General features: G+C 38.4%; 2 protein-coding genes across 2 annotated transcripts; one reads left to right on the top strand and one right to left on the bottom strand.

Annotated features, from left to right (window-relative positions):
* Window positions 1-3,703: 3,703 nt before the first annotated feature.
* On the bottom strand, window positions 3,704-4,480 carry LOC107640882 (uncharacterized). The gene has a single exon (XM_016344385.1). It carries the CDS (start codon window positions 4,478-4,480, stop codon window positions 3,704-3,706), a length of 777 nt encoding a protein of 258 aa, XP_016199871.1.
* A 7,968-nt stretch (window positions 4,481-12,448) lies between these two features.
* On the top strand, window positions 12,449-12,951 carry LOC148565604 (uncharacterized). Its single transcript, XM_088487672.1, has 3 exons — window positions 12,449-12,647; window positions 12,720-12,812; window positions 12,893-12,951. The coding sequence occupies exons 1-3, from the start codon at window positions 12,449-12,451 to the stop codon at window positions 12,949-12,951; spliced, it is 351 nt and encodes a 116-aa protein (XP_088343798.1).
* The last annotated feature ends 3,269 nt before the right edge of the window (window positions 12,952-16,220 follow it).

Raw genomic sequence — 16,220 nt, 5'->3', positions numbered from 1 at the left:
TATTATTAAATTTTTGTCATATTAATGAGGTTGTCTGATCCAAAATTAATTTAGATGTGTTTTGTTCATGATTTAGTCTTGTTTGTGTGCTTATTCTTTAACTGAATTTGCGTGTTGCAATCATTAAGTAATTTTGGTGTAGAAACTAAAATTTATGTGTATTTGTTAAGAAGTTTCGGTGTATTTTTATTCTAATAAATTTTGCATAACTCAAAACTCAACACAATGGAGAAGTCCAACCATTCCTTCTTCAAGGTGAAAGAGAATATTATCTACAACCCGGTTAAAAAGCACATAATTTATCTGATTATTCCTGCACATTAACTTGCTAATGAGATGTCGCAGTACTAAAGTGTTAATCATTCCATAACTACTTACATTAGGTCATGATAAATTACTCTAGGTCTTGCAACTGTTTCTTCTTCTTTTTCATCATCATCATCATTTTCTTTTTTTCTTATTCATCTTTTCCTTCTTGTTTTACCTTCTTAAGTTTCTTCTTGTTTTACTCTCTTAACAAGAGTAAAAACAATGAACCTATATTCATTCAACTAAAAGAAAGAAAAAACTAAAGAAAAAAAGAAGAAAAAATTGCAGCATTAAAAAAGACATTTTTGTGCTTTTATAGCAAAATTTTGGTGTAAAAACTAAAAAATTTATGTCTATTTGTTAAAAAATTTCGGTATATTTTTATTCTGATAAGTTCTACATAATTTAGAACTCTTCCTCTTCCTTTTTTTGAACGAAAGCTCAACACAACAGGTGGAGCAAAGGGATAATCAGCATAGAAAGAGTAAGGTAAAAACTAAAATAAATAGACCGAACAAATGAAGTTGTAGATCTCCCTTTGTCATCTCCGGCATTGCCATCAACAACAGAAAGGGTCAACCCCTAACCACTCCTTGTAGCTCAACGCACACATGTTGATAATCTCCTCAACCCCTTTTCCTTTGTTCTGAAAAATTCTGCGGTTCCGTTCCAACCATAAGTTCCAGATGATCGCGCATAAACACACCATCCATCTCTTGCATTCCTGTTTTGTTCTTGAGCTCTCAGTCCAACTCAGGAAGTGGTCTTTTACTGTACCTGGGCACACCCAATGCATTCCAACATATGATAACCAAGCACACCATACCTGCCAAGCAAAGCTACAGCCAAGAAATAGGTGATGGATATATTCTACATTACTGTTACATAAAACACACAAAGTATCTTGTTGGGGGATGATCCCAAGTCGACTCAGCCTCTCCTTCGTATTCACCCTGCCAACCAGGACAAACCAGACGAACAATTCTACTCTGGGTGGGACAAGGCCTTTCCAAATGGTCCTAGTAAAGCTGTAACTATGTATATCCTCTGGAGCCATTTCCACCTGCAACACCTGCACAAATGAGTTAGTAGAAAAAATCCCTTGTTTATCATACTTCCATACAACTCTATCCTCTCTCCCAAGATCAAGTTTGACCAGTCTCAGAGTGAGGTGAAGCTGGTTAACAAGATCCAATTCCCATTGGAATAACTCTCTCCTCCACTGAAAATTCTATCTCCACTTTAACCCATCCTAAAACCCAAAATCCCCTATCATTGATCCTGTTTGGTTTGAAACTGAGAACAGCCTTGGAAAGCGGTCTTTCAGAGAACCTCCATCAATCCAGACATCCTCCCAAAATCGAGTTCGTCTCCCATCACCCACCTCCATAGACAACCCAGTAAGCATCTTTTGTCGGATTTCTTGACTCTTGAACTGTAACTGACAGATATCCTTCCACCGGCCACCTCGGGTAGGTAGTTCCTGGGAGAATAGGGGTTCATTTGGACTGAGGTTGTTACAGGAACATACCACCTTCTTCCACAGGGGGCACTCCTCTTTAGAGAACCTCCACCACCGTTTAAACAAAAGAGCTGAATTTCTTATCATAGCATCCCCAACCCCCAACCCACCTACCTTCTTAGGGGCCTGAACCACTTCCCACTTAACCAAAGCCATACCACCCTTTCCATCCTCTTTATTCCATAGAAATCTTCTCTGCAATGAAATCAGTTTTTCTGCAACAGCCTTTGGCATCTTGTAGAGGCTCAGATAATAAACCAGTAGACTATTTAATACAAATTTGATAAGTACTAGCTTACCAGCCTTATTGAGGATCTTGGCCTTCCAGAGACTAAGCTTCTCCTCCACTTTGTCTATTACTGGCTTCCACGTCTTCACCAGCCTTGGGTTTGCTCCTAGCATGATACCGAGATATTTAACAGGTAGATTGGCTTGCTTACAGCCCAATACTCCGCACATACGTTGTATCCACTGTTCATCACAGTTAACAGGAATCAAACTGGATTTATCAAAGTTAATGCTTAAACCTGACATCAACTGGAAGCATCTAAGCAACCTCTTGTAGTTCTTAATTGTGTCTTCCTCTGGAGGGCAGAACAAAATAGTATCATCTGCGAACTGTAGATGCGACAGCTCAACCTGATCTCCCCCAACCATCAACGGTGATATGCGACCGTTTCTCACAGTTTCTCCAATCATCCTATGTAGGACATCGACAACAAGTACAAAGAGAAATGGGGACAGAGGATCCCCTTGTCTCAGGCCCCTTTCCATCTTGAACGGCTTGGATGGTGAACCATTTATCAGCATTGACATAGAGCATGTGCTAATACACTCCATCACCCAACTCCTCCATCTTCGACCAAACCCCATCTTCTGCAATACAAGGTCTACAAAACTCCACTTGACTCTGTCATATGCTTTCTGGAAGTCCAACTTTATTATGATCGCTTTCCTCTTCCGTTGTTTGATCCACTGAACCGTTTCACATGCAATTAGAGCCCCGTCATGAATCTTCCGACCCTTTACAAAAGCACTCTGTGTCTCGCCTACTAGTCCTGGCATAACCCCTCTCATTCTCCTAACCAGCATCTTCGAAATTACCTTATATACACACCCCACCATGCTAATCGGACGCAAATCTTTGATTTCCTTAGCACCAGGAAACTTGGGGGCCAGCGCCACCCATGTGACATTAGCATCAGGCGGTAACCTTGAGGATTGGAAAAAACCCAACACCGCTGCCGTGAAGTCCGATCCTATATCATTCCAACACTTCTTTATGAAGTTCATGTTGTACCCATCACATCCTGGGGCCTTGGATGATTCACAATCCCACACCGCCGCTTTGATCTCCTCAGGTGACGGTAGTACCTCTAGTGCAAGAGAATCCTCCTCGCTGATCCTTTCCACCAGACCATCTCTGAATCCCACCTCCGGGGACCTCTCTTGATGATATAATTCTTTGTAGAACTCCCTAATGGCAATTTTAATCCTAGCTTGATTCCTTATCAATCTTCCATTAATAGCTAGTGTATCAATTCTGTTATTTTGCCGTCTCGCCGAAGCTAAGTTATGAAAGTATCTCGTATTTTTATCCATGTCCCTTGCAAGCCTCGACCTTGACATTTGCTTCCAATGTAATTCTTTCCTCACATACCATTTCTCACAGCACTTAACCAACGCCTTCCTTCTTGCTTCCACTGTCTCATCATAGTTTCCATTGCTAACCATGTCATCAATCTTCTGAATCTCTTCCTCAAATTTCAAAATTTTCCTGTCCATATCACCAAAGTTGTCTCTGTGCCATCTCCCCAAAGGAATCGTCAACGCCTTCAGTTTATCGGTGAATTGTATCTCTCCCAGCCCTCTCTATTCCTCCTTAACCATCCTTAGAAACCCTTCATGAGTAAACCACGAATCCAGACTTCGGAACGGCCTCGGTCCAACTCTTAGTCTCTTCTCTTCCACTAAGATGGGACAGTGGTCTGACAACCCCCGTAACCCACCTCTCAAACGAGTCTCCGGAAATGCCTCCATCCATTCCAAACTAACCAGAGCTCTGTCAATGCGGCTACATGACTGTCCTCTGAACCATGTAAACTTACGATCTGAAATTGGCAAGTCCACCAGACCCATGTCATGTACCCAATCGTTATAGTCTTGTGCCGATGGAGGTAAGCTTTCTAGACCTCGCCTTTCTTCCACTTGTCCAATCTCATTAAAATCCCCCATAAAACAACAAGCGCCTGGACATAAACCAGCCATGTAACTCAGCTCCTCCCACACAAAACATTTCTCATCTCTCGTGTGAGCCCCATAAACCAAGAAGAATGCACAGTTAACAGACTTCTCTGCCAGTACCCCTTCAACACAGAACCATCGCTCACCTTTATAGCAATTTTGAATTTTAAAGAAAGCATCATCCCATATCAATAACAGGCCACCGGAGGCACCATCAGACTCTACATATTCCCATCCCGCGCTTCCACTCCCCCATATTTTTGATACATCAAATCTTGTCACTAACTGTCTTTTAGTCTCTACCAAGCCTAACATATCCAACCTATGTTTCCTCTTGAGTTCTTTTACCATTCTCAGCTTCCCGTCACCCCTTAACCCCCTAATATTCCATGAATTGATAATCATTTTGAATTATAATTACACACCTTTTTGATATTTTTTGGCCTGCTTCGTCTTGCTTTAGCCTTCTGTTTTGCCACTTTTTTATTCCGAGCAATCTCTTCATTATGTTCTTGGAGGATAGCCATAATGACTTCTTCTTCATCAAGCAACATTGCTCCAGACTCTTTTGCTAGCTCTCATGTCTTGCGGTTTTCCAGCATTTTCATCCAAGCTTTCATACTCATGACTGCTGTTCTCATCTTCGTTGAGGTGTCTTTGTCCCTCTTTATGATCACCTCTATCACCATACCCTTCTCCACATTCTGAACGGCCATATTCTTGTCACTAGCCAAATCAGTTCTCAATCCTGGCTTCTCTAAACTTGCATTGCCATTGATAATAGTTGCGTGATTGGCCTCATTACTATGCCGGTTCCCTTCCTCAACCGGTTGAACCTCCTCATGACTCATCACAGACCTCTCCTTCCTGACAACATTTTTCCCAATCCATAATCCCCTGTCCTTACCTCTTTGTCGCCTTCTGCAGCCTCCCGGTCTCCATCGATACCGTCCCTTATCGGCGCACAGCTAACAGTCATCCGGGCATCATCTCTGTCAGTTACTCTCCGTCTCGATGATTTCCGGCCGATGGACGCAGAACTCCATCCTTCTTCCTCGCTCTCAGATCCGGCACCCTCAACCAGCTCACCCTCTTCCAACCTTTCCGCAGTGCAGCGTTCATCACCTCCTGCATCGTGCACAACGCATTCTCCGCCACCTTCCCGCTTACCGAACTTGCCGCTCGACGCCTCTAGCACGCGAGGTTCCCCTAGCGGCGCAGTTGGGACAGCAGGAACCGATCTAATCTTTTGGGGCTGTCTGGCCCGACCCGCGAAGGCATGGTGGGTTCCTTGGATCAGACCAACCCGGCCCACAGGACTGTCCTCCAGTCCAGCGAAGCAAGTGCCGCTTCTACCCACCCCAGCTGTTAAAGAATTTGGGCCTCCTTGGCCCAACATGGCTTTTTTATTTTTGGTTGAATTGGTGGCCCTTCCTTCTCTCACACATGTTCCATTGGGCTTCCCTCTTTCTAGCCCATTTTGGTTGCAGGTGTAATTCCACGGAATTGTTAGCTCCGAATCAGTTTGATTACTCTCTCCCAATCCCATGAAATCTGCTAAGCCATCAATAGGACAATAAATTTGCTGATTCTTACCCGAATTCATTTGATTGAGCTTTAAGTGGTCATAACTCCATTCATTCAAAATTGACTCCGAAATTACTACTCTATCCTCATCTTCTTCTTCCCGTCGTACCCTTCCCGCAACCACTAACGCTGCCTGATCTCCATAGTCTAACAACTTTGTGAGGTCTGGCGACATTGCAGCATCAGCATCAAGATTTCTATCTCTAACGTTATTTTGGAGAACGCAGGGTACACCTTTATCCGCTCTTCTTTCCAACTGACATTGTGAACTGTAAACTTCTTGTCCCACCTCTTTTACCAAGACGTCAAAGCCACTGGTATCTAGAGTGATATGAACCCATTCATTGATCACATCCATAACACAAGTATCGATTAGTACACGACCGACGCTAAACGAGGCGCATGCTTCCGTCCCTTTATCACACCCAACCACCTCTCCCCATTGACCTCCGATTTTCTTGAAGGTATCCATTGACCAAATATGTAGCGGGACCCCATAACACTCTAACCAGACTCTTCGAGAATCACTTTTCTCCGATTTGTCCCACCTCCATACGTTATGAAATATTCGTAACAGGCTATTCATTTTGAATGTGTACGTCTCTTCCGCATTCAACAAGCTATCGAACGTCAGCAAGGCTTTGTAAGCTCCCAATTCTCGTACCTGAACAACTTGTGGGAAGTTCTTAGTAACCAGATCCTGTAGCAGTCCATAGTCAATGGCCGTCGTTGTTCCACCTATCAGGCTTTTCTGCAACCAATGCAAGTTCTCTTTCGCCATAGCCACTTCCAGCTTCTTTGTCCAACCGTTCCCACGTGGGTCTGGTATCTTATCTTTTCTCACATCCTTAGAACTACTAGCTGGGAGAGCTGGAGCATCCTCCCGTTCCTTTTCCGGCTGGCGGTCATTTTCTCACCGAACAATCCCTCATTCCTGCATCTTCTGTTTGCCAACTACAGGCGCCAGTCTCCTGTATTTTGCTTCCCCAACAAACACAATCTTGCCTCTCAGTCTCATACGATTCATCTCTGTTATGGCCTTTAAAGCCCCTCCCTTCGTGGTGTATCGTATGAACGCGAATATGTATAAACTACCATTTTTTTGCTTCCGAGCAAGATATATGTCGTTTATGCGTCCAGTCCAACTGAATAGTTCGAACAGTTCTCTCTTTGAGATGTCCTCTGGAAGGTTATCCAGGAAAATCGAAAAGGACTCCGTCTCCAACCGCCGATACTCTTCTCGATTCCAAACTCTAGGATCTTTGATCGGATTCCTAAACCTACCCCCCACTGTGTTTCCCACCCACACTCTCTCTCTCTCTCTCATTCTCTCACTTTTGTATTAAAGCCACGTTATACATATCCATACATGAATCCAAGCCATTAACTCTTCCTCTTCCTCTTCCTTATTTTCTGCTGCTTCTTCTTCTTTTTTTCCATTATCATCTTTTTTTTCTTATTTATTTTTTTCTTCTTGTTTTACTTTTTTAAGTTTTTCTTGTTTTACTCTCTTAACAAGAATAAAAACAAAAAAAAATCAAACAAAGAAGAAGAAAAAAGACATAATGTTGCAAAATTATTAGGAAGAAAATAAACGTACGTTCATTCAACAAAAAGAAAGAAAGAAATAAGGAAAAGAAGAAGAAAAATACGACATTAAAGAAGACATTTTGTACTTTTGTAGCAAAATTTCGATTTAAAAACTAAGAAATTTATGTGTATTTGTTAATAAATTTTAGTATATTTTTATTCTGATAAGTTCTGCACCATTCAAAAATCTTCCTCTTCCTCCTCTTTTTATTATTCATCTTTTCTTTCGTATTTTACATTTTTAAGTTTCTTCTTATTTTACTCTCTTAACAAGAATAAAAACAAAAAAATCAAACAAAAAAAATGAAAAACACATAATGTTACAAAATTACTAAGAAGAAAATGAACATACATTCATTCAACTAAAAAAAAAGAAAGAAATAAGAAAAATGCAACATTAAAAATGACATTTTTGTGTTTTTCTAACAAAATTTCGGTGTAACAAATGAGAAATTTATGTGTATTTGTTAAAAAATTTTGGTCTATTTTTATTCTGATAAATTCTGCATAATTCAAAACTTTTCCACTTTTTTCTCCTCATATTTTGCTGCTTCTTCTTCATCTTATTATTATTATTATTATTATTATTATTATTATTATTATTATTATTATTATTATTATTATTATTATTATTATTTCATTTTCTTATAATTCTTCTTATTTCACTTTCTTAAGAGGAATAAAATAAAAAAAGACAAAAAAGAAATGCTGCAAAATTACTAGAAAGAAAAAGAAAAAAAATGCAACAATAACAACAATAATAAAAGAACGACGATGGAGAGAAAATACGCGAAGAAGAAGAAGGAATACGAAGACCTAAAATGGTATGTTTGCGTTGGTGATACGTGCGTGTGTACACGCTGGGTGTAATGAAAATAATTTTTATTAGGTCTGGACTAACTTGATTAAATTTGGTTGACAAAAAAACTTAAATGTAACAAAATTATTTGAAATTTTGGATTAGTAATTATGGATAAGTTAAGACTTTTGTTAGTAGAAATTCTTTAATAAATATATTAAAATTTAAATTTTATAAATTTTTAAATTTCTTTTCAACTGATATTTTAATATTTATTTTTAAAATATATATTAACTAAATTCTATTTTTTTTTAAGCAAATCATGGATGGGTATTACCACTAATTTATTTAAGAATGATATTACATACACAAAATTTTTTATAATCAAATTCAATCAAGTTAATATCAGTTGAAAAAAAAAATACAAATATATAATGTAGTAGTTTTTTATTTTCGTATTTTTTAACATAAAAATTTTATTATAAAGAACACAAATTTTTATATATAATACAAAAAATTTGTAGTAATACATAAATTTATGGATATAATATAAAAATTTTTATACCATAAAAAAGTTTGTGATATAACAAAATTTTTTTGTATTGTATGTGTATTAATTTTTTTGTTATGCATTAAAATTTTTATGTTGTGTATTAAATTTTGTGTTTAATATTTTTGCTGAATGATGATGATAATAAAAAAGAATGAAAAGAAAGAAAAAGACAGTAATAATAACAATAATAATGGTGACGATAATAGTGATAGCAGCGTAGCGATAATAGTGACGGCAACGAAAATGACAAAGACCATATTAAAAAAAATGCATAAAAAATATATAATGAATGATGAACAAAAAGAAAAAAAAAAGTAATACGTAAAAAGAAGAAAAAGCATAGTTAATTGGAATTTGGTTTACAAAACGTTTGGAAGCTTAATTTTATTGTTTATTTAATTAAATATAATCTCTCAAGCGATATGGAATTGGAATCTAAGACGAAGGTTAGGCTAGAGAAATCGGATCAAATAGTTTTGGTCGCTGGTCATTACCCAAGAAAATAATATAAACAAAAGAGAATATTCTAGCACATTCATTAGCTAACTCTCGAAATTAAAAAATAATATACCTCTTGTCGTGGAATATTCGTGTGTGGGGCACTATTATCATGATTATTGCCTTGTCTTATATGCAGAAGACTCCAATTGCAGCTTTCATCCTTTGTTTTTCGTATATCGAGTGTGAACATATAATAATTTAGGTCAGTGATGATGCAGAAACATCAATATAAAATCTAACACCATCCTCATGCATGTAAAAGTAAAGTTTCTTTATTTAAATAAAATAATGAGAGATCTAAATTACTTAATTCTTTTAAATCGTATTTTATCACGTAAATTTCCTATTTGAATTAATATATAATTCGTTCTAAGATGATGCGGTTTAATTAATATATTAAATCTTACACTTTATTAGAACGATTTATGTGTAGAAGTTCTCTCATATAATAAGTATAAATCATTCTAAAGTATTGAACTTCTCAAAATGAATGTAAATCGTTTTATCTTAAAATGATTTATACTTTTACACATAAAACATAACAATCTGGCACAATTTATGTTCAAAACATAAATTTTAAAACTCTGTAATAATTTATATATAAAGAGTTAAATTCTTAGGATTCTGTGATAATTTATGTGTAAAAAACTAATTCTTAGGATTCTATGGCAATTTAAGAAGATAATAACTCTATAAATAAATGAGAATACTCTAACGTGAAGTTAGAATTTTGGAAGAGATGATTGAGTGTATCTTTACTAGTTCATCATCGAAGAAAAATTGACAAAAACACAAGTGAGAGTGTTACATTTTCTAGTAAAACGTAGATTGATCTGTTTGTCAATCTGTCAATGAGCTTGATGGATTTATAAAATAATATATTACAGAAGTTAGGAAAGTGTGGCAAAAAACGTGTAAAGCAAGTTTTTTTTTCAGATTTCTATCTTACTTAGGTAAGGGTATGTCAAGTTTGGAAAATATGAAATTATAGGCGATGACGACGTGCGAGTTATATTTCATAGTCAAGCTAGATTTTCATATTTGGGTGCTATGGAGTTGTTTGCGAGAATGGTTGATGTAAAGGGTAGCTCTGGTGGATCTACTCCAAATCCGCCAACCGGCGGAATAGAAGGGAGTTCTAGGGCCATTCCAGCAGTTCAATAGGTTACTGCCTATGTTTCATCTCCATCATTTGCAATAGATTTGCCGGTCCAGGCAGATAATACAGATGACTTGGGTGATGTGCGTACCTTTGGGGAGCTTGCAGCTGCAATGAGAGCAGCACCTGTATTGAACGGTGCACCCGCATTCATGGAGGTCGGAGAAAGAAATCCAATTACAGAAGTTATAGGAGATGATGGGTCAGATTCGGAACCACACATCATTGGTGATGGTAGCGATGGCGAGGAGAACACTATACTTGGTGGAAGGTCGCAAGCCTAGTCAAACTCTCAGACACAACAGTACCCTCCACACTTCTCTAACTTGGATCTTGAGGCAATGAATAAATCTGCATTTCCATATCAACAACTTCCTGCTATTCATGGAGATGGACCTGGGATGCTTAGTGTAACACCCTCACTATCAAAATGTCACGCTTCTAACTGCGCCACTATGATAGCGAGAATATTACGACGACTTTCATATATTTAATAATATGATATTAGCCTTTAACTCAAAACCACATCACTATTTTCTTGGAAAAACTGAAAATACTTTTAAATTTTTACCAACATGCATATACATATATACAAAACTTCTTACATAAGTAACTTATATATATTATATACATACAAATCATACAACTCCTATCCCTCTTACAAAATTATAATGATAAAGGCAAGGAAAAAACTATGACTAATATATATACAAACAGAAACAGTGCAGCTAAGGACTTAGCAAAAACTTCATTAGCTTCCTCGTCTGTCCTGAAAAGAGAAGTCTGTAGGAGGTGAGAACATCGTCCTTACTAGTTCTTAGTAGAGGATTTTTAAGAATTGTCATAAGAAGATATTTTAAATAAAACTATTTTCAATCGCAGTAATCGTCAGTTCATTATCCAAATCTAAAACCCATATTTTTCTTATAAATATTTCACGCAAAATAATATTTCATACATTTCACCACTTACTAAGGAACCATTTTAACCAGAACTTACCACTAATCCAACATATCACGGCCTCCGGCCCAAACGCAATCAGTTCACAGCCTTCGACCCAACATATAATCAAATCAATAATCAAATAATCACATCAAGAAATGACCTTCAGTGTCACCACCACCAGCATAAGGGATCCTTAGTTGTTCAAACATATACAAAGTATTACAAGAAAAACACAAATAGAGAGAGCAGGTACGGCAAATAGATCAAGTAGCAGTTAATTACAGTTAGAAAGTAGGCAAGCCAAATGTAAAATCCAGAACTTTTGAAAAGTCTTATTATGATCAAGTCTCAAATCATATGGTTATTTATAGCCTTAATTTTAGAAATTATTTTATTAAAGGTAATTAAGACAAGTTTTGATTTATTGGATTTGAGATAAGTTATGATTATTATCCAATTTTACAATTATTGGATTATTTTCTATATGTAAAGTATAAGGTTGATAGTTATGAAATAATAAGGATTTTATATGATTTGGATTAGATAAGTAATATTTTAATTTATTGATATTGCTATTTTAAAAAATAGAGAAATTAATTATATTAATTCTAAATTTTGGATTTGGACATTTTATTGAAAATAAAGTGTGAAATTGATGAGCAAATAATATTTTATGCACTATTATTGTTGAATTAGAATTTATTTCTAATTACTACATTATACCTATTTTTAAGTGAAATTACCGAATTACCCTAACCCTAATTTTTGAAAATGAAACACTCTAACCCTGAAAACCCTAACCAGAACCCGTTTCCCCCTCTGAGCCCATCAGCAGCAATACGCATGTTTTCCCTTTTCCAAATTAGTATGCAGTAACCATGGAGAAAAGGAGGAAAGGGTTAGAAGGAAACGGGTAGAGACGGAAGAAGGGGAGGAGAGGAAGAAGGAGTTGACGCCGGCCAGGGGGAGAAGAGTGCTGCCACCACTACGTCACGCCTTGCCGCCGTGCCTCGCCTTGCCGCCGTCGTCCTCGCAGGCATGAAGGAAACCCTTGCTGCCACTGCTGCCCGTGGATCCGACGCCATCGCGGGTCAGAACTCAGGCGGGAGAGAAGGTCGCGAAGGAGGAGGGAACCGCGCCATTCTGCCTCGCCATCGCCACTGAAGCCGCACCCAGCCCAGCCGCGCCGCCGTCCCTGCGCTGTCGCAGAGCAGATCTGAGGCGAGGGATAGGATCGCGATGGGGGAAAGAGTCGCGCCACCCAGTCGCCGGTGTTGTCGCGAGGAAAAGAGGGAGAGCCCGCCGGAGAAGAACCGCCGCAGAACTGTCCCTGCCGCTGCACCCAACTGCTGTTGGGAGCCTTGTCGCCGCTCATGGGGGTGCGCCGGTAAACCTCTGCCGCCGGAAACGCCGCTGCCGTCGCCGGAAGGCTTTGTCGGTAAGGATTTTAAGCTGGTTCTCATTCTCCGTTGAGTTTCTGGGAACCTCATTGTCCCTACATGTTGTTCAGGTCGCCGCTGCCGCTTGAAGTGGCTGCCGGGCCGCCGCCGAACCGGTTCAGAGATCGCCGCTGTTTCAGTTCAACCATTCTTCCTCAGTCTTGGTAAGCGTTTTGGTTTGCGAAGCCTTTTTGTTGCTGTTCAGATAATTTAGGCTGAGGTGTTGTGGCGTTATTTGTCACAGGGTGGTGTATCGATGCTTGCGTGTCTTGCTCGGAGTTTGCGACTGCCTCGTTTCGCTAGTTCAGTAAGTAAGTTATGTTTCGAATAGCCTCGCGTTAGTATTCGGTTGTGTTTGATTAATGAATATGAGTCTTGGTAACGTGGGATCGAGTCCTGATTATTATATGCTGCGATTAGTGTTGCTATGGCTATTGCGAAGGTGGCTTGGAGCTGAGGATTTGGTTGCCGTTAGTTTGGGCTGAGGCGGAAAGGACTCTGTGAGACGTTTGGGTTATGGATTTGCGTTTCGAGGTAGGGGCGCTTTCCAAAAACTATATTGTATATATTGGAATTATTACATATGGATACTGATGTGAGTGAATGTGTATTTGGTGATTGTATCGGCCTTATGTATGGCTTGATTTGCCTTGGTTGGTTATGAACGTCTGTTGGTTGAATTGTTATGTGGTTTTGTGAAACGAAATGCTTTTCAAGTTGATTCTTTTAAAGCTTTGAGATCGAGTTTAACCTGTTGAGAATTGATTTGAGTTAATTTTATTGAGAATGTGAAAAATAGAATCCACCCTTGAATTCAGCCTGGCTTGCTTTAAATGATCTGGTTTGATAAATGAATGTTGCGGAACCGTTTCCTTAAAGCTTTGGAAATGAGTTGATTTAGTTGATATGGTGTGATTTTGAAACGGTTTTCTTGAGATATGCCAATGAGGCGACTGTTGGATTTAGCTTGATTTTGGATTCTGGACTGTTGAAAAGGATTGTGGAACGGTTTAGTGGGGACCCGAACCGGGTGGCAAAGTCCAAGTTTTAGGGGAGGTGCTGCCGAAATTTCTATAAAATTCGAGTCTTTATTGAATGTTGTCTGAAAAAAATGATGAGTTAAAGACTTCTACTATTTTACTTGAATTATCAAGAAAAGAATGATTCATGCTTTTGAAATGAATTATTAAAGAGGAAATTGTGATTCAGTCTTACTTCTTAAGAAATGCATTGTATCTTTTCAGAAGAAAGTTATTTAGATGAAACTTGTGTTTTAAAGCTGTTTGGATGTAAAAAGGGTTTATGCCTTCGAATTTGACTTGGGGGTTTTAATTAAAGGAGTTTCAATGACTTTGAAAGAACCTGAGTGTCTATTGACAAGTTTCATTTTGAAATGTTTTGAGAAAGGTTTGAGTACTCTTTGAATTCTGAATCCTTGCAAGACTAAAACAATTTTAACAGATGAAACGTTTTAGAATTTGTCATGGGGGTTAAAGCTGGTTTTGCCTAAGTAGAGGAAACGGCTTTGAAGGAAGTAAATGATTACGTGACTCGGTTTGGCTTGGATCCTATTTTATTACTCAAATCGGAAAGCCAATGTTTTAATGATTTTAAATGAATTTGGCGAAATGAGTTATGCTGTTCTCCCCTAAGGACTTGGGACTCTGCCGAGGAACTTTTGTTACAAAAATCTCATTGTTGGATGGGTGATTTTGAATGAGTCAAAAGGAATCTTTAACTTTCCATGGTTTTGGAAGTTTTGGAAAGAGGAAGCCGAGAGTGGCTTATTTCAAAAAGGGAATTTTCCTTGAGTAAAATTGGCTTATGAGCCTGAGATAATTTGAGAAATGAGATCTTTAAAGCCAAGGCTGAAAAGAGTTGAAACTTGATTTCAAAGTGAAATGAATTGAGAAAATGATTTATGGCTTAAATGCCGATTTTATGAATTTGATGATTTTGAATGTGGAAGTGCTGTTTTATTATGAGCCGGAATGACTATGTATGATTATGAATATTGAGTGGTTCTGGATTGAACCGTGAGCCAGAATGGCTGTGTGTGATTATCAATATTGGCTGGTTCTGGACTGAACTGTAAGCCGGATGGCTGAGATGGATGTTGATCCATGGATGAGAATGAATGCATGTATATGCTGAATTATTGATAATTGTAATTTTTGCACTTCCACTATTGGAGATGAGGGTTTCCCTGGGTAGTAGCAATGGCTAGCCACCATGTGCTCCAGGTTGAGACTCGAAGCTCTGTTAACCCAATGTCGTAAGTGTGGCCGGGCATTGTGAAAGGCCCGGATGAGCTCGCCCCCATAAATATTCACCAGTGATGGTGATGGATAAATATTCACCAGTGAGGGTGATGGATATGGATCATGATTATGATCAAGTTTATGATGAGTATAACTCGAGTTGGGGATGCACGACAGAGGGACGTCCAATGGTTAGCTACCAGGACTTGTCGGGTTGGCTCTATAACCGACAGATGATATCATCAGCCACTAGGGACAGGCATGCATCATATGCATTTGTGTGACATTGGTTGGGTGTGCATATTATACTTGGTTTGCCTATGTGATTAATTGCTAACTGTTTTACTTGTAATAACTGTTTGTTTGTGCTTGAACCTCCTATCTGTGTTTGCATCTGGGACTCTGTTGGATTGTGGTGATTGGTTGTTGGTTGGATTGTTTGGGCCTAGGGCCGTGGTTGGAATGAGATGAACTGATGGTTGATTTCGGTTTTGTGTTTCTGGTTTGGAATAAAATATGAAAGGCTATTTTGGTTTCGCTTAGATAAACCGCTTTGAAAGGCTTCTGAGTTTTTGAGAATTGAACGGTTCTTCTTTCCGAAAAGATTTCCGACTTTACTTTCATTGTAAACCGTTGTTTTTGAAAAGAGGCATAAGACGGTTATGAATCACTGGTACGGTTTATCTTCACGTATCCTATTACAGTAATTCCTAAAAACCCTCTACTGAGAACCCTTTCGAGGATGATGTTCTCACCCCCCTACATTTTTCCCCTTTCAGGATATGGGCGCAGAAGTTACGAAGAGCTTATTTAATTGTTGTTGTAATGCTCTGTATTGTTTTAGTTATGGTTTATTGTACCCTCGCCTTTATCTTGATATAATCTGTAAGAGGGATAGGAATTGTATTGGATTATGTTTGTAGTATTACTTATATATATGTATGTATATATATGGATGTACTCTTTATGAGTTTTTGTACGTTGTATGGTATTTATGGATGTACGTTATCGAACGAAAGAATTTTTGGGAGCGGTATTGCGGTTTAAAGTTTTAAACAGGCTCATATTTTAGTATTAAATAATGTAAAAGTCGTCGTAATGTCCGAGCTATCAAAGGCGCGCAGCCGGAAGCGTGAGCTTTGGTAGTTAGGGTGTTACATTATGGTATCAGAGTAGTTCTTCCTGTAGAGCCTGAGGAATGGACTGACTATGCTTCAATTGCATACTCTGAGTGTTTGTCATGTATTAGGTCTTGTCGAATGACGAGAATTAGAGCTTTATGCACATGACGGTCTATTGATTAACGCTGTT

The sequence above is a fragment of the Arachis ipaensis genome, chromosome B5, assembly GCF_059453495.1.
Source record: "Arachis ipaensis isolate K30076 ecotype BB chromosome B5, ASM5945349v1, whole genome shotgun sequence".
Lineage (NCBI taxonomy): Eukaryota > Viridiplantae > Streptophyta > Magnoliopsida > Fabales > Fabaceae > Arachis > Arachis ipaensis.
This window is presented reverse-complemented; position numbering and strand designations above follow the sequence as displayed.

Coding starts and splice junctions, on each gene's coding strand:
- LOC107640882 (XM_016344385.1), bottom strand. CDS start 4,480: ATGATTATCAATTCATGGAATATTAGGGGGTTAAGGGGTGACGGGAAG.
- LOC148565604 (XM_088487672.1), top strand. CDS start 12,449: ATGGGGGAAAGAGTCGCGCCACCCAGTCGCCGGTGTTGTCGCGAGGAA. Junction 12,648..12,719: donor GTCGCCGGAAGGCTTTGTCG/GTAAGGATTTTA, acceptor CATGTTGTTCAG/GTCGCCGCTGCCGCTTGAAG. Junction 12,813..12,892: donor ACCATTCTTCCTCAGTCTTG/GTAAGCGTTTTG, acceptor TATTTGTCACAG/GGTGGTGTATCGATGCTTGC.